Source organism: Meles meles, chromosome 8 (genome assembly GCF_922984935.1).
Source record: "Meles meles chromosome 8, mMelMel3.1 paternal haplotype, whole genome shotgun sequence".
Taxonomy (NCBI): Eukaryota; Metazoa; Chordata; class Mammalia; order Carnivora; family Mustelidae; genus Meles; species Meles meles.
The window spans coordinates 40,306,721-40,331,440 of record NC_060073.1 but is presented as its reverse complement, the minus strand read 5'-3'; the positions used below and the strand labels follow the sequence as shown (position 1 = coordinate 40,331,440).

At 37.4% G+C, this 24,720-nt stretch overlaps 2 protein-coding genes across 3 annotated transcripts in view; one reads left to right on the top strand and one right to left on the bottom strand.

Annotated features, from left to right (window-relative positions):
* Nucleotides 1-11,566, top strand: part of GAS2 (growth arrest specific 2) — a 128,751-nt gene extending 117,185 nt beyond the window's left edge. For both annotated transcript variants that reach the window (XM_046016172.1, XM_046016171.1), the window contains one exon: nt 9,942-11,566. In XM_046016172.1, the coding sequence (XP_045872128.1) occupies nt 9,942-10,160 (219 nt within the window). In that variant the 3' untranslated portion in view covers nt 10,161-11,566. The remainder of the gene's footprint in view (nt 1-9,941) is intronic.
* Nucleotides 11,567-14,429: 2,863 nt separating this feature from the next.
* Nucleotides 14,430-23,508, bottom strand: LOC123950073 (small VCP interacting protein). The gene is made up of 4 exons (XM_046017945.1): nt 23,340-23,508; nt 21,157-21,207; nt 20,572-20,685; nt 14,430-16,513 (listed from the first exon to the last, which is right to left on the bottom strand). The coding sequence occupies exons 1-4, from the start codon at nt 23,391-23,393 to the stop codon at nt 16,499-16,501; spliced, it is 234 nt and encodes a 77-aa protein (XP_045873901.1). The 5' UTR covers nt 23,394-23,508; the 3' UTR covers nt 14,430-16,498.
* Between the last annotated feature and the right edge of the window lie 1,212 nt (nt 23,509-24,720).

Here is a 24,720-nt window from a genome sequence, read left to right as displayed (position 1 = left end):
CCATTTTCTCATCTGTCAATGCAGATAATAATACAATCCACTTAGATTTGCTGAAATAAAATCTGTGAGAAGCTTCCTATCATCATCATATTATTATTGTAATAATAATAATAACAAAAACAAAAACAGTAGCAGACGACTGTTGGATATGATGTACTAGGCAATGTTACTACAGGCTTACACATTCTTTGTCCAAAAAACCCTATGGTATAAACATTCTGCAGATGAGAAAGTGAGGCACAGAGAGATTAAATCGTATCTTAGGGCTATCCGGATAGTTAGTGGTAACCATAACTAGGCAGTCTGGTTAAGGACAAAGCAGATGGCAGCTTCTCTCTGCTGATTGTTACATGTATTTCTGAAGCTTCATCTAAGGAAAGGGCAGACAGGACTATTAGGAAGACAAAAGTGAAACAATAAATGTGAAAAATGTTTTGCAAACCAGCTGGTAATTCCAGCTTGTCTATTGGGGTAATATGTAACCATTCATAATGTCAACCTAGAGAGGCTGAGTCAAATCTCCAACCTTTGACAAGGAAGCCTTCACATGGCATCTGTGGCCAGCAAAACCTCACTCACCCTGTTAACAGGTGACCTTTTCAGTTACCTTGAAGATTCAGGGAGCAGGTTTCAACGTGCAAACTAGCAACTGAACACCTGCCACCTTACCCCTCCATGTGTCCACGTACCTTAGGCAGGCAGCTGAATTCCCTGCTGCCCAATTTTGAGCATATGCCATTTCAGGATAATATCAGTTGATGACAGAGTTTGTTGTTCTATAAATTAATTTAACACTCTTTCTCTGGAGAGCAGATAACTGCATTCTAAAAACAATATTTTCACTCAAGTTACGATGGCTTGTAAAAACACACAGCGAATGGGTTGATGAGGAGGTGTTAGGAAGCATATGATATTCCAGAAGGCTGTACTGATTTAAATTTAGGTGGCTTGCTCCTCGAGGCAGTGAGTGTCAGAGACAGTTGTCTCTTACATCAATGGCTGTGGTGGAGAGCAGTTCACGGATTGGGCAGAAATAGGAGCCATTGTGGTCAATGTTGTGGGGAAGGGCTTAATGAGACCCAGAGTTATGCTGAGGGACCCAAGACACTGAAGCATTAAAAGAGAAAAAAGGATTGTGGGTCTGTTCAAATTTTCTATTTCTTACTGTTTCAATTTTGGTAGTTTATAGGTTTCTGGAATTTATCCATTTCTTCCAGATTGCCCAATTTGTTGGCATGTAAGTGTTCATAATATTCTCTTATAATTGTTTGTATTTCTGTGCTATAGGTTGTGATCTCTCCTCTTTAATTTGAGTTCTTTCTTTTCTTTTTGGTAAGTCTGGCTAAGGGTTTATCAATTTTCTTAATTCTTTCAAAGAACCAGCTGCTAATTTTGTTGATATGTTCTATTGTGTGTTTTTTTTAAAATTTCTGTATCATTTATTTCTGCTCTAATCTTAATTATTTCCCTTCTTCTGCTGTTACGGTGTATATTTGGGGGGAGTGAAATTTTTATTAAGTAATTTTTTACTATGGTGAATAGTATAGTCTAAAAACTGCATTCCACATGTAATGAGAATCTGTGAAGAGAGATAATGAAAAGAATAATATACTTGATTCTGGATCCATTCAGGACATTTTCTTATTCTCTCCTTCCTTCCCTCTTCTCCTTTCTGTATGTCCTGCCCATTGCTCTACTGATTCTTAATTCAATCTCCCTCTCTCCTGTATGATTCCTGTTACTTTATTTTTTGACCCAAAATGTGTCTTTATCTCAAAGGAATTCTCTAATAAATACATAAAACCTTTAAAAGGCAGGGGCAGGGGAGGCACCTGGGTGGCTCAGGCAGTTAAGCATTTGCCTTCGGCTCAAGTCATGATCTCAGGGTCCTGGATCAGGCCCTGCATCGGGCTCCTTGCTCCTCAGAGAGCCTACTTCTCCTCTCTCTCTGCTGCTGCCTGTGCATGTGCTCTCTCTCAAGTAAATCAGTAAAATCTTAAAAAAAAAAAAAAAAAGGAATTCTCTAAGCAGTGGTTAATGTGAATTTTCATTCACATTCTGGTTTTCTCAGACTTTCCCTCATAAAGACAAATCATTCCATCTTTCCCTTTTTATTTTCTGTAAATAATAATGTCTTCTACATATCACACATTGTAATTGTTGTCAGGTATACAAAGCTGAGTAGGATGTTGACCTTTTAAAGAGGTCACAGGAAATTAGAGAAAGATGGACAAGAAAATAAGGCAAAAAAGTACTGTGCTTGACTCAGGTCTGTGCAGGAAAATCTCAACTCAAAGGTAGGAGAGTATGAAAGTATTCCATAAAGATGGTGATGCCTGGGTGGAGCATTAGTAGGTTTTAACATTGTTTCTTCGTTCATTTAAAGGAGCATTTCTTGAGTGCCCATTGTGTACTTGGAACTGTAGTAGGCTGCCAGAGGCTGAAATTTACTAAGGAATAACCTTGCATGGCCCTCAATAAAAACTCAATAAATGTTTGTTGAATGTCCAAAGAAAAAGACTCACTTTAATTTGCCTGGTGAATATGGAACAATTCTCTGTCTTCTCTCTAGACTGTCATGAACTTTTAGGGGATTCCAAGGAGTCCAGAGTATTTGTGGGTTAGGTAATTTGGAGTGTAGGCATGGGCACTGACAGGCAGGGCCACATAATAGCTGCATCGTTGTGTAATGCATAACTCGGACAACAGTATGTGGTCATTAAGGCATAGCGAGGAAGAAGGTGGGAAGGAATAGTAGCTGAACCATGAAATGCTTTGTGTGAGATAGGAGAGGGGGTTTCAGAATCACTAGCAAGTTGTTTCTTCAAATTACTTGTGCTTCTACCCACCCTCGAGATGCAGATTCTGCCCTGTCCCCGCACAGGGACACCCACGCCCACGTGCGTTCACCCCACGGCTCTTCCACAATCTTTGCCACAGGCTTCTTGTGCTAATGAGAATGAGTCATACTCCTCAGGTGAGCTGGAGCTAAAAATGGCTAAGACGCACTACAGACAAGGGAGACCCATGCTTGGGTTTTTAAGCAAGGCAGTGGCCTGACCAGATTTTCCTTTTAGAAAGACCAATCTGGCATTGGAGTAGAGGGTGGAGTAGTGAAGAGTGAGAGATGATGAGGGCATCCTGCTGGGAAGCTTTCACTTCTTAAGGGGCTACTGCAACAGGTTCAGAGGACTTGACAGATACTCCTGTTTCTCTGTTTTCAAGGTCAAGGACCTAAGATTCAAATCAGAATAAAGAAGATTTATCAGTGTTTTGCTGAGAAGGAGGTGACACCTGAAATGTTTCATAAGAATTATGATTTAGGACAGATGCAAATATTCACACGTATTTCCTGGGGAATCGATAAAATAATGCTATCAAATATGAATAAGAAGCATATAAATTATGTTCATCCAAAGACATTTCTTTTACTTACTGTTTATTTTTGTTGGTGCTATTTTTGTTTATTTCTTGTATAATATAGCTATAGTTAGCTTGGTCATCTTAAAAATGCATACATCATCAATAAACCCATATATTTTGGGGGGGTTTCTCTTATATGACCTTTTTTTCATTTAGTAAAAGATAAGATTTTCTATGGTTTACATATATATCAGCTGTGCCTTGTCAACAAAAAGTGAGTTGATGTTCCCAAGAAGAAGAAAAATACATATTTTCCTTGCTTTAAGCTCCTTAATACCAACACATAATGTAATTCCAGTCTGTCTCTCCAAGCCACAAAACTAAGGGGAGAAAAAAAATATCCTTTCTGAAATCCTGTTGTATTGTAAGTGCCAGAGCTCTGAACCCCTATATGGGGTCACTGACCCCAGCATCTGTAGGGAGCTGTTGGTGAATCATTTCTACAACTTTAAAATTTTCTGTTGTGTTCTAATTTGATTTGGGAGAATTACCTTATTTCCTTTCAGCCATTTTTTCCCCCTTTGAATTAAGTGTCTGGATGAGCTATAGAACTGGCTGGTTATGAGATAGTTTTTTACCTTATAATGTTAGGAAGATAAGATTGAAAGGTGGTGCTTAGATTCCACATTGTAGCCTTACAAAATGTATATTGTATCCAGTAAGAGAGTTTACTGGACATGTTACCAACCCCTGCTGGATCAATATATTAAGTGATTCATCCATCTTTAAATATTGGATTCATTTTTAAAATAATAATTTCTGGAGGACTATAGCTCTTTAGTTGTAAGTCCCTGTGCTAGATGAGAGATAAAGGAGACGCGATTTCTAGCATGGCTCTCTATCTTCGCTGGTTTGTACACCTGTGAAATGAGAGCATTGCCAATGGCTTGAGTGTTGTTTTTTACTCACTTTAACAAGGTGTGTTTGTAGGTTACCAGACACCTAGTAGGTGCTCTAATATTATGACTCTGTGTCATCTAAGGAAAAAGGGTTCCCTGCTGCTGGCACATACGAAGAGGCCTCCTTGGAAAATGACACATAATTGCATCGTAAGAGAACAAGGCATAAGGCAAAAATGCCCTTGATAAGGGTGGGAATTTTTTTTTTCCATTACCGAAACAAATTAAAAAACATAACTTTGAGACATATGGTTCTCTTCTTGGGCAAGGAATGTATACTACTCACAGCCTCCAAAAAAGAAAATATTTGCATGTCTCCAACAGCCCAAATCTGCTTAAACTTCTCGAGGCCATTGAAAAAAACGTGGAGACAGATTTTTTGGTATTATGTTTTTTTTCTCCCCTTTCAGCATTGAAAGATGTTGCTAAGTCAGTAATGAATCCTCTTCCTTTCAGTAGGATCAAAGGCACAGTGAGGAGTGAGGTCCCTTGGAAAAAACTAGTATCAGCCAGAATAGGCTTAACGTGTAAACACTATCACTTTGCAACGTGCAGTCTTGGAGAAGATTTGTAGCAATTCTAACTTATTTTTCTTTCCTTGAGAAGACACACACCAAAGAATAGTACAGAAAACCAATACTAAATACTCAATTGCCATGTGCACGCATGCTACCAGTCAAGAGGAATCTTCTTTTGGAATGGAGAACACAAAACTACTCAGTATTGTGCAACACAGAAAATAAAGGCACGGTAACTGAACAGACCATCAAAGCCTAGTCCTACTTACACTGACAGCTATCTGGCTATAAATATATTCTATCCTATTACCTGCGCTTGACACAAGTTTATTTCTGAAGTAATTATAGGACCATTGCAAGATAACCTTCTGAAATGAAATTCGATGTTTATATGGGGTTTATTAGAACATAGCACCATAAATCATTTTACATGGGCATTTAATTTGCTTAAGCTGCTGATTACTGTTTCTGACATTGACAGTTCCTTGCCTGTGCTAAATTTCACTAGCAAGTAACTAAACAAATATTTTATAGAATCAGTGGGTGTGACCTAATGGGAGAAAATAATTCTTGTTCAGCTCTGCCATTGATGTGTGGTGTGATCATGCACAAGTGGCTTAAGGGCATGAGTCCTTCTTCTAAAATTATCAGTTTTACCATCTATAAAATGGAATAATTCTGAAAATGACATCATCAGTTAAGCAAAGTTAAGTAGGACCTGTGGAAGCATACACGAAAAAAAGTATTAATACGATAACAATATTGATACTGTTCTGAGCTTGTATATGGGAAATTTAAGAAATGAGAAATCCATCATCACTCTCTTCAGAGAGCTCACACATTATTTATTTTTAAAGATTTTATTTATTTATTTGACAAGAGAAAGATCAGAAGTAGGCAGAGAGACAGGCAGAGAGAGAGAGGGGGAAGCAGGCTCCCTGCTGAGCAGAGAGCCTGATGCAGGCCTGGATTCCAGGACCCTGAGACCATGACCTGAGCCGAAGGTGGAGGCTTAACCTACTGAGTCACTCAGGTGCCCGAGTGCACACATTATTAAAAGAGGCACACAGGTAAATTGACAGTCACCGTAGACTGAAACAATAAATCGCGGGCAACATAAAGAGCATACAGGAAGGAAGCATTCGCTTATCTGGTAAGGAAGGAGTTGGTGAAGAATTTTTCAGGCAGAGGTGATGTTTGAATTAATGTTTGTGGTCCTGGTAAGTAGGGAGGGCAAAGCAGAAAAGACACTCCACATTTAGGGGCAAACATGCAAAAGCATGAAAGAAAGGCTGTGCCATCTGGGAACATAGAACTAAAATAATTCATGGGTCCCAGAGCTCAGGGAAGGGCAGGTGAGGCTGGCAGGAGTGGTCTTGGTGTAAAGGTAACTGAATATTAGCCTGTAGTGGGGAGGGAGCTAGTGAAGGCATTTAGGCAGGAGACAATCCAACAGGCACTTGTGGAATTCCCTTCGGTGGGAATGGATTTACTAAACCAGACTCAGCAAGTTTCGAGGCAGTGAGATTCTTACAGTGGTCCATGGAAAAGGATGAGGTACTGAAATGAATAACAGTAACAATAACATAGACCCTGAGAGTCATTTGGGGGATAAATGAATGTTTTTGGTGTCTGACTAGTTACAGAGAATGCTCATCTTATTGACTCTTTTAGGAAAAGCCTGTGGAGCCTTCTAATTGAAGGGGGAAGGTGGTGGACTGGTTATGCCCTTGCATTTGGAAGCTCAGGAAAGAGGCAAAGGCCAGAACTATAATTTGAGAGATAAAAGTAGATAGTAGAGAAAACCGTGAGGTTCCAGATACAGAGTGGTCAGAGTGAGAAAAGCAGTGCAGAAACGACAGAATCCTTCAGAATCATTTGCAACAACAAAGCTTAAAAGTAGGCAGAAGAAATAGCACCTATGAAAGAGACAGAGAAAGTTCAAGGAGAGAGGTAGGAGGAGGTGCAGGAGAGAGAGTCTTGTCCTAGAGAATAAAGCAGTAGGGAATGATTGGTCAGTACTAATCAGATACCTTACCTGAGTGATCATGAAAGAAACGGACTAAGAACCATCCATTGAATTTGACAATTTGAGAAGTCATCTGATTCCCTTCAAAGTTTAGTCAGTAAACAGGTGGGGGATGACCCACCTGTTTAGGTGTAAGCTTACCAGAAAGCTCAGTTATAAGGAAAATGTATGAGAACAAAGAAACCTGGTATGGAAGGAGCAGAGTTTTGCTTTGTACAAGAGTGAGAGAGGCTTGGGTATGTTTATCCCCTAAAGGCTAAGGGTACAATAAATTAGAGAGAGAGGAGAGAGATGTGATGTTTGATTCAGGATATTCTGCATGGTGGTAATAAGAATTAAGACATATAGGGAGGAGTTGACTTTGGACAGGAGGACTTCTTTCTGTGATGAGGAAAGTGGAGAAAAGGATAAATATAGATTGGAGTAAATTAGCCAGTGGAGGTGCTGAGAGAGGAAGCCATGCCTCATGATGGTGAAGCCATCAGTAGAATGAGGAGGACAGAGATGAGTAGTGTGTTTGAGAATAATAGGGAGGAATAAGAAATTGAGCTAACCAAACCAAAAGGATCAATTAATTGCAACTGGCCTAACGTCATTAATCCCTAAGATGAAGAGTTCTTCCAGCAGGAGTTCAACTTTTCTACTGTGATTTAGAAGATTATACATTTAATTCAAGGCTGAGGTTTTGTAGAGTAAAGCACTGTGGGGGGTGGGAGGGAAGAGTTGAGAGTAGTGTGGTTTATAGCAGGTTAATTTGTTATTAGGTTAAAATAGTAGGGGTTTTGGCGTTATTATTTTTTTTTTCTTGAGACTTAGCACATAATAAGATAAGGCATGGAATTTAAATCTCTGCCATCAAGGGTGTAAGTGCTTATGGCCATGAAATCTTAATCCCATGCTTGAAACCGTTGTTCAGTTTGACCACTGACATTCTTAGAGAATTATAGGTTACTGCTTAACTATCGAAAGGATATGGAAGACGAGATGGGCAGAAATTTAATTCCTATGTTCTTCACATTCTGCAGAACAGTTTCATGTTGGATCCACTTTGCACACGTGGATTCATTAAAGAATCTGCAAAAAGGGTTTGTATCTCAATGATCATATATGCCAGGCAGAAAAACATTTCTTTTCACTGTTTTCCAGAGTTAGCTAATTACCTAAAAATTGTACGGACTGGTGGTTCCTTCTGGTTGAAATAGTCTGCTCATAGGCGAATTTGGGCATTCTGCCAGGCATTCATAGCTAGGAAGTTTAATGACAACTCTTAAATGTAATTTGCAGGGCTAGGAAGTGCCAGAACATCAACAATAGGCAAAGCTGTTTTCTAGAACAGTGGGAGAAAGGGTCAGAATACTGTTTGGATGCCTGCCTTTGCAATTTTTGTCCCAGTAACTCCATCTTTTGGAAGCAAGCAGTAGAGACACAGACAGAAGCTTGTGGGAATAGAAATGGGTCAGTCCAATTATAAAAAGCCTTGATGGATTTTTGCTTTACAAAGAAGAACTGTTGTGGGGCAAGTATTAGACTGGAGTCAGGAAATCTGGCCACTAGTCTCAGCAAATCACACCAAAGTTCTGGGCCTCAGGATCTTTATCTGGAAAACAAGATCATGGTATTATTGGCAGGACCAGGGGAGGCAAAAGAGATACAGCTGAAACCTGACTCCTTTTGCCCACTTCATATGACAGGGGTTCCTGTTGAGATTTTGTTTAACGAGTAGATTCTGATGTCAAAATAAGTTTAAAAAAACTTCTATCTAGATGTTTCTGAAGGTTCTTTATTCTAATTTTATTCTAATTATAGTTCTTATCCTCTAAATGAGAATAACCAGTAGAGTAAAATTTAACTTCATCTTTTTCATGAGTCTCCATTTTTAGTAATATCCAGCACATTGTTACTTTGCACAACATCTGAAACTTCTTCACATCAATCACATGCATCAGGATTTATCTTGAGTCCATGGGTGGATTTCTGGGTGTCTGCAAAACCCCCAAACACACATGCAGAATTTTGTGGATACAGGCATTCAAAAAGAGTCCAGAACTTCCATCAGATTCTCAACAGGTAAATGAAAGCAGTAAGCACAAATCATCTTCCACTTGATGGGAGAAAAAAAAACCTCCAGATCTTAAGCTGACACAGCAAGAGAAATTCAAGTACATTTTATAGCCTCTGCGATGAAAATGATTCTTCAAATTCCCTCACACATCACTGTATGTCCTTCCCAAGATTACATTAATTTGCGGGCAAGGAACAGACTCAGCAGGGTCTTTGATGATGGAGGAACATCTCCCCATAACCTTGTATTTTCTGATATTTGAAAGAAGCCAAGATCAAATTTTTTGGCTCTCCATGCCAAAGTCTACAGCTCTGACATGGTTTTACTAGATCAAAAGAACCGTATATTCTTCACTTTTTTAACCGGCAGCCTTGTTAATCTGGAACTCTAGATGGCCCATGGACCTGGAAGGTAAGTTATTCTTTTAAGTAATTAGGAAAAAAAAAAAAAAAAGAGTAAAGGGAAACAAATGGCCATTCAACAACATCTGACCTTGAAGGGCTCAGTGCCTGGAGAAGACTTCGGTTTGGGGGATACTTTTCCATTCTATTTCATATTGAGTATTTGTGTGACTATTCACATTATAGTCAATGGCAGACATTTCCATGGTCTTTTGAGTCCTGGTTCAGAGGGGAATAACGTGGTGAGAAGAATGTAGTACTTAACTGAGGCAATGGGCAGAAAATGGGGGCAGTGATGAGTCTATAATGGAACATCAGAAAGAACTTTCCAGACACATTCAACCAAACAAGGAGTTATACATAGATCCCTTAGATTCCCATAACAGGGTGACGCTGGATCCTGGGCATGTGTGCCCGTGGTCCACTTACATGGGAAAGAGAAAGCCTTTCACAAACTGTATGTTAACTCAGATGCTGGGCACCCAAGTAGGAAAACAATGGGGCATGAAAAACAAGACAGACAAAAAACAGTAACAGGGCTATGAAGGTGGATTTGCGATACTGTAAGAATTCTCAGAACGTAATCCTTTTGCTCTTCTTTCATTTCAGATGCTGCACAACAAACATGTCATGGTCCGTGTGGGAGGAGGATGGGAAACTTTTGCAGGGTATTTGTTGAAACATGACCCCTGCCGGATGCTGCAGATCTCCCGTGTCGATGGCAAAACATCCCCCATCCAGAGCAAATCTCCAACCCTTAAGGACATGAATCCAGATAATTACCTGGTGGTCTCTGCCAATTATAAGGCTAAGAAAGAGATTAAATGAAACTAGTTGGTCGCTATAAGGGGACTCTCATAATGGCCTGTGCCCACTTCTCCAGCGTAGTCAGTTTAGTCCACACGCTCTGAAAATTACTTTGGAAAAAGGAGTAACAGACAGAAAAACGTCATTACTATTGAAAAATGTTCAGAGAGTAGCACTATTTATTTTGTTGCTTCTATAGAAAACGACCAATTAAATTCTAAACTCAGATTTAAATTAGAAAAAGTGTAGGCAAATTATTATTTTTCAGTATGTGCACACAGTATTTAGTACATGTTAGAAATACAATCCTAGCTAGAGATAAAAACTGCTTAGAAGAAAATATTTAGGATTTCTAGATCAGTCAACAGGAAGTACCTGCCTTATGTCTACAAAAAGCACCCCAGACACTTTTATAATTGCAGGATTTTTTAAGCTGATTTTTAAAAAAGTGACAATTAGTGTGATAATATGTACTAAAAAATCTTCAACCGCACCATAAATAAGTGCAGAGCGTTCACAACTGTAATACTTTACTGGAAAGGCTGCTTCAGAAAAGTTTACATTCGCTTGGAAGATTGCCTTAAAGTTTATTCCTTATCTATGACCAAATATCTGGGGTACTTTTGGAAGTTTTCAGTACACCCTTTAGAGAATCGCTTATGAAGTATTTCATACATTCCTAAGCACATGGCGGTGTTGAGACTGACTTAGTGTAATTCACATACATAAGCTGACATACATTTATATTTTGACAGTAAATTGTACAGTCAAATGTTCATTGACTTCATGTTATTTTAAAGCATTTTCTTATGAAAATATATCTTTAGTTAATCCTACTTTGCTATGCTGTCTAGTAAAGTAAATATCCTGTAGCTGATGTTGTTACAGACTTATGTATACCCTTGTATACCTAGGACAGAGCTGTTTTGTACCCATAAGCAGCAAACTATTGTCCTCACTGATTCAAGAATTAAAAAGATAAATTAAAAAAATATTATCTGTCTCTATATCGATGCTTCATTCTGAAATAAAGATTATCTTCAAGTGGCGACTCTCCCTGAGAGTTCTAGGAAGGGTCAAATTAGGGTTAGCTAGTGCTTCTTCACTTTGGGCAGCTGGGTGATGGCATTGTTTGTTCCCCTCAGCAGATAACCTAGATATTATCATAGGTAATCCCTTAAGTGCTATCCTGACTATCTTACGTATAGGCAAAATTAATTTGTCATTTCCTCATTTTTCAACAACAACAAAAAATCCACCTTTCTTGCTCCAGAAAGTCAGGGAGGAAGAGTCTCAGTTTGTCACATGACTGATTTAGTCAAAGTATATACAACCTGTTATTATATACAGTATATATAACCTGTTATTTGTGAAGTTTTTAAACAACAGGCATTGTATAATTTGGTGGTACTGGAAGTGGTGGTAATCATTCTGGGGAAAAAAAATTAAAGTTTTGTCAGAAATAAAATACCTTGGAAAGTAATAATTGTAGTATCTTTTAAAATACATTGAGTGATTTGAATTTTATGTTCCTGAACTAACATGAGCATTGAATTTCTTTGTATCTACAATAATATTTTCATCAAAACTTTCTCCAGTGCTTACCTTTTTCCATAAATCTGTGTCTTTTTTTTTTTTTTTTAGATTTTATTTATTTATTTGACAGACAGAGATGGAGTAGGCAGAGAGGTAGGCGGGGGTGGGGGGTGGGGTGGGGAAAGCAGATTTCCTGCTGAGCAGAGAGCCTGATGCGGGGCTCAATCCCAAGACCCCAGGATCATGACCTGAGATGAAGGCAGAGGCTTTAACCCACTGAGCCACCCAGGCGCCCCTATATCTATGTCTTTAGGAATTAAAATTAATTTCATTTAGTTTAAAAATGTATAGGTTTAAAAAAATCATCTATTTTGTTTTCTATGCTAATGTACCAAATTACCAGAAACTTAGTGGCTTAAACAACATAAATTTATTGTTATATTTTCATAGGTCAGAAATTTTAGATGGAGTGGCTGGGCTAAAATCAAGGTGTCAGCAGGGGCCTAGGAGAGAATCCGTTTGCTTTTTCCGCTTTCTAGAGGTTGCCTGATTTCCTTGGCTCATGTCTTTCCTGTCTTCAAAGCCAGCAATATAGTATCTCAATGATACTTCTTTATTCACATCTCTTTGGAACCACAGGTTGGAAAGATTTTCTGCTTTTAAGGATCCATGTGATTACATTTGATCCATCTAGATAATACAATATAATCTCCCCCATTTTAAGGGCATTAACTGAATTACATTTGCAAAATACTTTTTGCCATAAATATGCAATGGTGCCAACCATTTAGATTTTTTTTCTAACTTCTCAACTGTGTTTTATAGGTTTTAGTTCAAATCTTTTACTCTTTTTCCCAAGTATTTTCTTCTATGTGATGATACTATCATTGAAATTATTTCTTAATTTTCAGATTTTTTATTACTTGCACATAGAAATAGAAATGACATTTTCATATATTGGTTTAGTGTTCTGGAACCTTTCTAAACTCATTAGTTCTACATATTTGTGTGTAGATATTTAAGGATTGTCTGCATGAGATGCTTGGTATTTTTTCACCTATTTTAAGTATGTCTGTTACTTATACCCTAGCTATCTGAGAAATGTAGAATGAGAAAAGAACACCTTAGGAAGTAGGTATAGAGTCAGGAGTTACGACAACTTGACTTTTGACTTATGTGACAAAACTGATTTCAGAAAAATAGCTTAGAAAGAGTCAATCTGGGTGCAAAACTAATTAGGTCCATTTGAGATTACGTTTGAAGTACTTGCAAAAATGGGCGCAAACCTGTCTGTAACTAGAGGAGACTAATTTGAAACTTAAGTATGGTGCTATAAGAATAGGCAGTGTGATCAAAGATATAATAAAGTATAATATCCAGGTCAAGTAATCTATGAACTTTCAGTTCTCAGGCCATAATAATCATATTTAGAGGCAATATTTGCAAAATGAGACATATCTAGAACAAGGAGAACAGGATAATAAAGTTATGTCCTATGAGAAATTTAAACTGAGTTGTTGGAACAAACTTCTCTGAATCAACCCAAAACGTGTTCAAAGTTTGTGAAATATACAAATGCCTTCTAAGTGGCTTTGAGAAAATCAAAGAAAATGGTTATGGAGCCACATTTGCATCAACTTAAAGCACATGCGATAGTCATGGGGATCTGAGATGCTTGTTCGAAAATGTTAAAAAAAAAAAACACCGCACACTTTAAATGTCAACACAGAGAGGGATGCCTAGCTACCTACCTCTCTCTTACTGACCTATTTACTCAGATATTACTCGAAACGAAAACTGACAAGTTACTTTTTCTTCTAAGGGCATAGAATAATTCTTAGTGAAGATAAACACGTTGAACTGTTAGAGGAGAAAAGGAAAATTCAAAGCTGCTGTCAATTCTCCTGGGATACCAAGGAGGAAAGCTAGAAACTTTGTATTATTTTGCTATTTCTCTATGAAAATAGGAAACTAACAAATATCATCGCTCCTTTGGAATATAGAAAAAGAAGCATGCCTAGCTATAAACTCAGGGATTTTATGAATATACCAAACAGCCATTAGCTCTGTTGTTCTCGTTCTTCCCGAAGAGATGAAGGTGTCATGGCTTTCCTAACCATTCACCTAACTTCTAATTATTTGATACGTAGTGAAGATAAAACTTGTTAAAGAGGGAACCTGGGTGGCTCAGTGGGTTAGAGCCTTTGCCTTCGGCTTGGGTCATGATCCCAGGGTCCTATGATCGAGCCCTGCATTGGGAATCTCTGCTCAGCGGGGAGCCTGCTTCCCGCTCTCTCTGCCTGCCTTTTGCCTGCCTGTGATCTCTGTCTGTCAAATAAATAAATAAAATCGTTAAAAAAAAAACAAAAAAAACTTGAAGAGACAGCCAAAGTCAATTTTTATATAGGAAAAATGTATATTTGTGTCCGCATAATGCAATACAGAATTTATAACAAACCATGTGTGTGAAAACTATTAATTACATTCCAAATACAATCGGTGGAACCATAGTAGCACGTATAGATGTTTTAAAACAACATGCAGCATGTCAACAAAGAGGCTGTGTGATGATATACAGCTTTTTGTTACCACTCATGTTAGCTTGATGATTAGAATTAAGAAGCCATAGTTTTAGCATTTTACATCTGAAAATGATAGTTAACATATATGCATTTTACTGTTTCAGTTATACTTAAGTAATTTTTTGGAGGGTTTGGGTCACATATTAAGAATTATACTATAGTTTCCTATTTAAATGATGATTTATGGGAAATTGGCTCCAAGTTAAGGTTCCCATCAAGAACCGATTCATAACTTGATGAGGGAGATGCTTGGATGTATATGTACAATTTTTTTTTTTTTTAGTAGTCACTGATTGGTTTTCTATCAAGCATCTCATCTCCTTTTTTCCCTTCCCCTTCCTAAAACTATTCCTAGCATTTTAGTATCACGCCTTAGCCGATGCAACCCTTGTGGTTTTGGGGAATGCAGATTAAACCCACAGAGGCAGGCCATGCATGACTGGCTGGAGCAGCATATCCCATTGTTCCCAGAAGGCAATACACCAACATACATTCATGGTTCAATAATAAATAAGCATGCTATTTGGATATAAACTCTATTAGAAATAGGGCATTATTCCCTGGATATAAACCTTTGTTTACACCAACCCAAGTTGTAATTCTTAAGGTAGTACAGATAAAATTGTTCTTTACATATTAAAGCAGAAGGAAGATTTACACAGTTCAAGGATAATATTATTTGGTTCTTTATCTATTCAGCTATTGAGGATCTTTCTTCCTTTCTGCCTTGGAAAAATTAATCATGTTCATAAAGTCAAGAATTTTATTTCTAAAATAAAGTTTAATGATTTCACTATCCTTTGTGAACAAAAATACCACTAATATTCTAAAGGATGAAGAAAGTTGAGCCTGTCTAAATATATGTCTTGACTGGATATTCACAAACTACTCTCTCTATACATAATAGAAAAATGTAATTTTTCCAAACGAGAGTCAAGAGACTTAATACCATAGTTCAAACTCTTTAAAATTAACATACACAATATACTGCTATATAATGTAAGCCTTGTGGGAGGGATGAGCACAGTAACGGCTCAGTTTCTTTCTGTAGATCAAATGAGCTGGTCTATTTAATTTATAATCCCTATTGGTACTTATGATCTATGAATTCTAATTTAGGGCTAAGATTGTGGCCCTGTCATCCAAAAGAACAGACAAATTAAAAGATAGAGAAATTCTTGTATTTTAGCTTATTATACACAAGAAAGGAAAACTCTGAAAACAGAAATGCTATAAACTCATGTTTCTAATAAACACAAACGTGAAAATTTTATGACTCTGAATCCCACAGAATTAATCTCATAGTATTTTATGCTTAAAGTAGACCTTTTAAAATACAGTACTGACATGTTCCTATTTCATACATTCATGTTTGTCTGGCAATTTCACATCTGTACATATCTTATGATCATTCTTTAATAAATACTAAAGATAAAACACCTGTGAAATTTGGAAAAATATATTACTACTCAGTATAGCCTATCCAGATTCTTAGTTTAACTCACTTTACTACAAAGATCTTTAGAGCTGAATCTAATATAACAGTCCATCACTGCCCTCTGATGGCACTACTAATATATAATTTTAAATTCAGCAAGCAAAAAAACACTTTATTGCAATGTAAAATACCATATAAGCCACAGAAATAGAAAACAAATTAGGAGAAATTCATAATTTTCTACAAATATTACTTAGTAAGTTATAAAAATGTACAGTGTTCCTTCACATAAGCCCTTCAAATGATTTTTCAAAATTTGCCCTGATGAACAGTTTAAAGGCACAAAGTCCGTATGTTTAAGCAAAAGCCTTCATAAATAATGAAATAAAAAGAGATACAAGGTTAAGCAGAAAACTATAGATCGCAAGGTCATTTTATAAAGGAGAGAAAATACAATAGCAAACTTTAATGTCTGAGATGTAGGCAGACTTTTTACATGCGATATATATTTATTCACTATTTAGGTCCATGTTTTAACTAGTAAATAAGGGCAAATCGCCTACTGTCTGCAGAAGAGCAAATATAAGAAAATAAGTATTTAATGAAAGGTCTGGCATTTTCTAAGTTTGAACATCAAAAGCATTTTCAGTATATCAATATTGAAAAGTACTGACTGCATTTAATGGCACTAAAATTGCAAAGTCTGAATCTTCATTTATTCAAAGAGAAGAAAGTAAGCTGAGGACATCCACTTGATTGCAGATATTCGTTATTGGCAATAGACTTTTCCACCCATGTTATGCTTATGAAACTGTCCACTAGAAAAGAAAAATATAGGGAGAAAAGTAAATTTTATTTAAAGTTATGTTAAAATATCCTCGTGAACAAAAATAGGAATGTGGGCTATACAAATGCAAAATGATTTCTGTGCATAGTAGTGATAAGTATGATTTTCCATTATGGTCAAACATCTGAAATAAGATATATAATTGTTTAAAAACACAAAGAAGTAAAACAAAATATCTGGGCAGATTAATGGGTAGTTAAATCCCAAATATCCAATAATCAGTTCAGAAAAAATAAAACAAAACACCACAAAATAAAAACAATGAAACCAATAAAAAAAAAAATAGAGGAATTCCTGTTTGAGGCAGGGAAATAAGAACTTGCAGAAATTAAGTAATGGTTTGTCCAAGTTTTTTCCTTGCTTGACTTGAGAAACTTTGTTGTTCTGTTCAAGCAACTCTATAAAATCTCCAGTAGTAAATTCTGGAAAAAGCCACTGGGATGGTACCAGGTATTTACCAGTCTTTTGAGGAGTGGTTTTCATGTACATCCAAGGAATTTTACTGGGTGTTACATATTCTTTTAAAAGTCCGTATTTCAGTTTTGAAAGTTCAGGGTTAATCCAAGTAAAGATGCTTTTGTTGATTTTAGGACTTCTTAGAGACTTGAACACTGTGCCTTTTTTTTTAATTTCTAAGAAAAGGATTCAGTATACAATATAGGATCCAGGATTTAAATTTTTTGGTTTGTTTGTGTTTGTTTCATTTTTAGCATGGGACTCTATTTCCCACAATGTATCTCTGAAGACTAGTGTTGAAAACACTAGAGTTGGCATTAGGTTGAGGAGCTTTAAAACGTCTTGGTGACTAAATTCCACTCTCGCACTCTTGGAGATTCTAATTGGTATGAGGTGGGACCCAAGGGTCAATCTTTTTAGCAAGTTCCTCCAGAGTTTCCACCACATGGCTAGGGTTGAAAGCCACTGCATGAGAGTACATGTACTACTCCTGTACTGTTATATCCTGTACTGAAATTAGTGTGCACCCGGATGTCAGCACTACACTCACTTCCTGAAATATGGCTGCGCTGCCACTATGGAAGACAGTATGGGGGCAGGATCCTCAAAAAATTAAAAATAGAAATACCGTATGATCTGGTATTTCCACTACTGGGTATTTACCAAAAGAAAATGAAAACACTAATTTGAAGAGATCTATGTACCTGTATGTTTATCACAACATTCTTTACAATAACCAAGATATGGAAGCAATCTAAGTGGCCATCGATAGATGACTGGATAAAGGTGTGCTGTGTGTGCCCTTCCCCCCCACACAATAGGGAGTATTACTCAGCCATTAAAAAAAGGATGAGGTCTTGCCATTTGCAACAACATGGATGGAATGAGAGGGTATTAAGCTAAGTGAAATAAGTTAGAGAAAGACAAGTACCATATGATCTCACATGTGGAATCTGAAAAACAAAAAAAAATTTTAAAAAGCAGAAACAGAGTCATAAATACAGAGAACAAACTGACGGTTGTTGGTGGGGAGGGGGTGGGAGGATGGGCAAATTGGGTGAAGGGTAGTAGGAGATATAGGTTTCCACTTATGGAATGAATAAGTCATGGGGAAAAAGGGTAGAGCTTGGAGAATACAGTCAACGGTACTGTAACAGGGTTATGCTACACTTGTGAGCATAGCATAATGTATGGACTTGTGGATCACTATGTTGTATACCTGAAACTAATGTAACACTGTATATCAATACAAAGAAATTAAAAAGATAAAAAAAAAATAAAGCTGCCTTTCCAGAAGATAGTGAGCATTGCCAATGCCAATTATCCTAGGCAGAGCTAGTCAGGAGATGAAGATGAAGTGTTCATGAACACAGGGAAAGGACATGTTTTCTTCATACTATGGAGTCAGGTTAGGAAGAATCTAGCTACATAGTAGGACACTCCAGGCCAGTCTGTAGAACAGGCCTGGCAGCAGTCTCTACAGGACCTTAGGCCAAGAAGGGTTGAAAATGAAAGTCACACTCTGCCTTATGTTCCCCCTTCTGTTAGTTCTGAGCCTCTAAAAATTGATTTTGAACTTCACTGTAGGCTTTTGATGATTTACATAGATGGTCAAGGAGAAAGGAGCATGTCCCTTAAAGCTAATGTATTTATGGTAGAAGTGCTTAGGAATATTCCAAAGGAAAATGACACAGTGTACAACAGTTGTGGTTTATCAGAATGAGCCACTGTCCAACTTTGATGGCCTTGAGGGTGATTTTTATTAACAGAACCAGAGAGCTCTCTTGTAATAACAGTACACAAAAAAAAAACAGGTACGGAATTTAAAATGGGGATGATTCTAATTCTGAGCACTTCTGAAGTGACCAGAAGCAGTACATGGCCCCATTTATTTCTAATGTATAGGTTTCAGGCTATGCTTCAAGTTTAATTAAGAAAGGTTCTTTCTTTCCCAGAGTTTAAAAGCTGATGTGAAACTGGTTAGGTTAGAATATGTCAAATAAGTACCTTCTTAATTCTGGCTATATGTAAGTATCATTTTCTTAAAACATTGTATGTGATTTTAATTGCCGCTCAGTACCTCAGCATCGTTTCCAGTCCTACAATTTTTCATAATTCTTTTGTTTGTTTTTGAGAAACTTCCATAAAGTAAACCTAGTAGCAGAGACCCTCAGTGGAATAATTAAACTTCTATACTTCTGGTAAATATATGACTTTGTATCAACCAACTATTTTACTTTATTTTATTCTCCTCTATTGTAGAAGTATATAAAAAAATATAAGCACAATGGTCACAGTTATTTACCTTACCACTGAAACCAATTATTCTATACATTGTTAAAAGTTAATGATAAAAAATTTGTTTTCTATTAATTTCACTTATTAAAAAAATTAGATGAATATACAATGGTGAAACACCCACAGATAAATCTTATTTCTATGTTATAGCACTGAGCCAGAATCACCTCTGATCAGGAGGCTCCTAAGTGGCCTGCTCCACAGGTTAGGAGGATATATACATGTATGTATTTACAGATAGAGTTTTAGGATAAAAAAAAAGTCAGTAGTATTGTGATAGTGTTGTATGGTGATAGGGTAGCTACACTTGAAGTGAGCATAGCAAAATGCATCGAGAAGTTGAATCACTATGTGGTACACCTGAAACTGAGGTAACGTTGTATATTAACTAGATTTAAAAAAATAAAATTAAATTTAAAAAAGCAAACAGAATTGAGAAGAGAGTAAATCAGCAAAATAAGTGCTAATAAATCATTGACAAGTTAAATATAAACAACTAAAATTCAGGATACTGATTTTCACAAATATACTTAAGAAATTTATTTCCTTTAAAAATGGATTAAAGAATAAAATCTTAATATCTGAACAAATATTTTCTTGAACTTTAACGTGTAAAATAAAAACTTTATAGTTTGGCAGACAATAAAGATCCCCAAGTTCTGGGACCTGTTTAACTTGTCCATCATTATATTTCCAGTGTCAAGAACTGCAATTACTACATTGGGAGGTACGAGGTACATGTATTACACTCCCCACCCTCCCATACACCCTACTGTCCAATTTACTTAACCATGATAATGACTGACAATAGAAAACTCAAAAACCTCAAATCACTGAGTGAAAAAATATAGGTTATATATAAAAAAGAGAATCCACAGTGTAATCCAATTTAATAAGATGAATAAATGGATATTAGAAATATCTGTCAAAATGACACAGAATTGGGGTGATTTTTATGTTCTTCATTATACTCTTCATATTAAGTTTCCAATGTATTAGTATTAATTATATAAATATAAAGTACTAAGATGTAGTATCAAGATAATCTGGAAAAACAATCTATTTTCCTTTTGGGAAAAAGAAGGCAAATCAATTACAATGAATGTTGGAAGGTCCAAATAAATTGGCACTTCTTCCAATCTCTACTTTTCATGCTTTTAAATTTATTCAAAATTTCTTGATAATCCATTGCAAGAGGAAATTATTCAATAGACTGTTACTAAAGGTTTTAAAAACTCCAGGTAAATTAAACCTTTACTAAATTTTAATACTTACCCTAAGTCCACCTTCTGGTGGGGGCCTGGATTCAGCCATTTGTTTTTCTAGTTTTTCCTTTTTCTTTCTCTTTTCTTCCACAGACCGAACATCCAGAATGCCCCGAGATGCAGCCTTTAGAAAATTTATTAAGTGGTACAGAAAAACAACAAAAATCAGTATTCAGTATCCAAAAGGTGTTTGTTGCTTTTTAGGTTTTTCTTTGGAGGTGAGGGGTTTTATCTTTGGTTAAAAAGAACTAGACTATTTCTATAACAGCTTTATATAAAACATATTATCATTTCTTCATTGGGTATTTTTTCCCTAAATTTCACATCTGTCAGTGTTGTATATGGCATCATCATATAATCCCAAGGAAGAAAATTATTAAAGGGACATCTCACATTACAGAAGACATCTACAATTTTCATGCATTAAATGATATAAATGCATTAACATAACCTATAGAAATACAGAAATCATTTTGAAAAATGATTACATGTAAATTTACAGGTTATCAGACACCATTTTCTTTAGCAATGCTAGTAAAAAACAGAATGAAGTACCCAATTATCTACATGAGCAGAATTTTATTTCTACTCTTACCTCTTTCTGTCTTCTCTCTGCAGCCTCTGCAAGCTTTGCTCTTTTCTCTTCCTAAAGAAAACGTGTAAAAAAATGTTTTAAAATAAAATGACACATTATCATGGATAATTTATATCTTAAGAGATAATATAACCGATTTACAAAAATATTTAGTACTTGTTCAAAATGTCCCACTAAGACCACCACTATTTACAATGTTTGTGAAATACTTAACTTCCTGAATTTCATTCTTCTGATCGATAGGTCTTCAAATAAGCACATGGTAAGACACATATACATAATATATATTACATATGCATATATACATTCAGGTTAGCCTATAAAATAATTCATTTGCTTTTTTTTTTTTAAAAGGTCTTACAAGCTAGTCAGGGCAATAATACAACAAATGACATTTAATAAGGCAAAGGAAGGAAATACGTGGTTTGAAGTAGGCTGGTATTTTCAGGAAATGTTCATGAATGAAATGGGTTAATCTCATTGTGTAGGACATGAAGCCCTGAAGGAAATTTGTAAGAGGTACTGCTTCATGTTGGGAAACAGTGGATACTACTTTTATACCATGTATTGCTACTATTAACAATTATAAGTTACAAATTCTTTAAATACATAAGACAGTAAACAGAATTCTCTTGGCAGCTGTGCTAATAGCTCCTTTGTTTTTCATACCACAATACATACATTCATTTATCCACTGGACAAATAGTTACTGAGCCAATTATCATGCCTCAGGAACGTTTCTAGGTGTTGAGGTTGCAGCAATGAAAAAACACAGACAAACGTTTCCATATGCCTGGAACTTACATTCCTATGAGGGGGACTCAGGTATATATAATCAAGTAAATACATGTGTGTTAAATAGTAGTAAGTGTTTCGAGAAAATATAAAGATGAGTATGGTGGGTAAGAAATGGAAGGATGAGTGGGTGGTGTAGTAGGGGATCTATTTTAGTCAGGGTGGTCCCCAATAAGCTCCAAAGATAAAATGACATTCAAGTAGTGAGCCATGTGTTTATCTGTGGCGATGAGGGGGAGGGCTTAACAAATGCTAGTATATTGGTATTTTTATTAACAGCCATATAAACAAAGTTAACAACATTTAAAAATAACCATAGCAAGAAAGGCCAGGTAAATTTTCCCACATCGACTTCCAGGTCATTTTTAGTACCCATAATCAAATGGCTGAAGAGTTAATGTACTTCCCTAAACAACTCAGTTCCTTCAACGAATTTTCAGATAGAACAGAGGAATTTAGCTTTTCTGTTATCAACACCCTGTAAGGGCTATTAATGTAAAGATACTGTTGTAAATAGAAAGCTACAAAAAGTATAAATGGATTGTACCACCAACCACTTACTTAAGTAGGAATTTCAGCTAGACAATGACTAATTTCTAGTTTAAGTGTGTCCCCAATATTACATGAGGCACATCTATTTTTTAAAATGTATTCTTTAATCTAAAATTTATCTAAAAATTCTTATTTAAATAACTTAAAAATAGTGGGCACCCTGCATTTTTATTTGCTAAACATGGATTACAAATTGTACTCTCTTTACTATGTAAAATCCGTATTGTTTTAAAAGAAGGAAGAAGTTGAAAGAGAGAGAGAAATAATAACGGGAAATCATCGATCACTACGATATCCAATAAAGCATAGGAGGAGCGTAAGAGACTTTATTGAGCACCTTCTTTAAACAGCCGGTACAGACACCGGAAAACGCACATCTCCTAGAGGATTAAACACGTCGGGAAGCGAAGAGAGGGACCCTTTTCGCACCCTGACTCCATCCACCGCACCACCAAGAATGGTCCGTACACCCCACCGTCTGCGTACGTCTGCGTCTTACGAGCTCCCAATTTCGCCCAAGTCTACGAAAGGTAAACACGGTGGTGCCGCCTGTGGGCAATTTTTTGTAACGGAAGTGGAGGGAGCGACTCGGAGGCGGAGGCGGCGGCGGCGGCTCAGGTCCCGCCGCCTGACCCGAAGTCCCTCGGAGCGCGTCCACACACACGTCTTCGCCACAAGACACCCACCAGCGGCTAGCTCTCCAGCCCGCGCCCCCGCTTCCAACGGCCCCTGCCCACAACTCGGGGCCTCCTGGCGCGCCCCTCGGGAGAACAGGTGCGCGCGGCGCGGGTCGGCCACACGGGAACCGGGGGACATGGGGACGCGGCCTTACTCACCAGGTCCGGCGAGGGAGGCGCGGTCTCACCCGGACAGGGAAAGCACAGCCCCATTGGGAGCGCGGCTGGGGGTCCTTTTCTAGGACCGCCCCAGACCCGGCAGTGCCAACTGCGCGGTCAGATAGGCTTCCCAGGTTCGCAGCGCTCGTCCCGCCCCCACCCGGGACCTGCGCGTAGGCTCCGCTCCGCCCCGCCCCTCTGCGGCAACGCCCCGCCCCGCCCGCCCCAGCCCCTCCGAGGCTCCGCCCCCTTCGTCTCTCCGCCCCGCCCCTGCCTCGCACCACCTCCCTCAAGAGGAGACTCTCCACCGCGCCCAGCCCTGCCCAGCCCAGCCCTTCAGCGCCTGGCTGGTCCCAGGCGGGCAGACAAGGCCTCCCTGTGAGGAAAAGCCTGCTGCTTTGGGGCAGAGAGAGAGATGGGGAGAGAGAAATAGATATACCGTATTGTATTTATTCATTTGTCAGTGGACACATTAAGTTGTTTCCCTGCGTTGCTATTGTAATAACTGCAATGAACATGGGGTTACAGACATCTTTTTATGATAATGCTCTCTTCCTTTTGACCTTATACCCAAAAATGGGATTCCTGAATCATATATATGGTAGTTTTAATTTTAGTTTCTAAGGATTCTCCATATTTTCCATGATGGCTTTACCAGTTGACAGTTTCAGCAATAGTGCACATCCTTGCCAGCAATTACCTCCTCTGTTTGGAAAAAGACATCATAGCAGGTGTGACCTGATACCTCATTGTGGTTTTGATTTGCATTTCCCTGATAATGGATGTTTAGTACCATTTCATGGACCTGTTGGCCTTTCACATGTTGTAGGGAAAATGTCCATTTAGGTTCTTTGCCCATTTTTAAAAATTGGTCATTTGTTTTTTTGCTCTTGAGTTGTAGGATTTACTTGTATATTTTAGATATTAACCCATTATCAGATACGTAATTTACAAATATTTTCTCCCATTCCATATGTAGCCTTTTCACTTTGTTTGTAGTTTCCTTTGCTGTGCAGAAGGTTTTTTAGTTTGATGTAGCCCCACTTGTTTATTTTTGCTCTTGTTGCCTTTGCTGTTGTTGTCAAATACAAAATATCACTAAGACCAATGTCAAGGAGCTTACTGCTTATGCTTTCTTCTAGTTTTATGGTTTCAGGCCTTATGTTCAAGTTTTTAATCCATTTGACTTGATTTTTGTGTATGGTGTTAAGAAGCCCATTTCTGTTCTTTTGCATGTGGCTGTGAAGTTTTTCCAACACCATTTCTTGAAGAGGCTACTCTTTTCCCATTGTGTCTTCTAGGATCCTTTGTCAAAAATTAACTGAACATATGTATGTGGATTTATCTCTGGGCTTTCTGTTCTGCTCCATTGATGTTTATG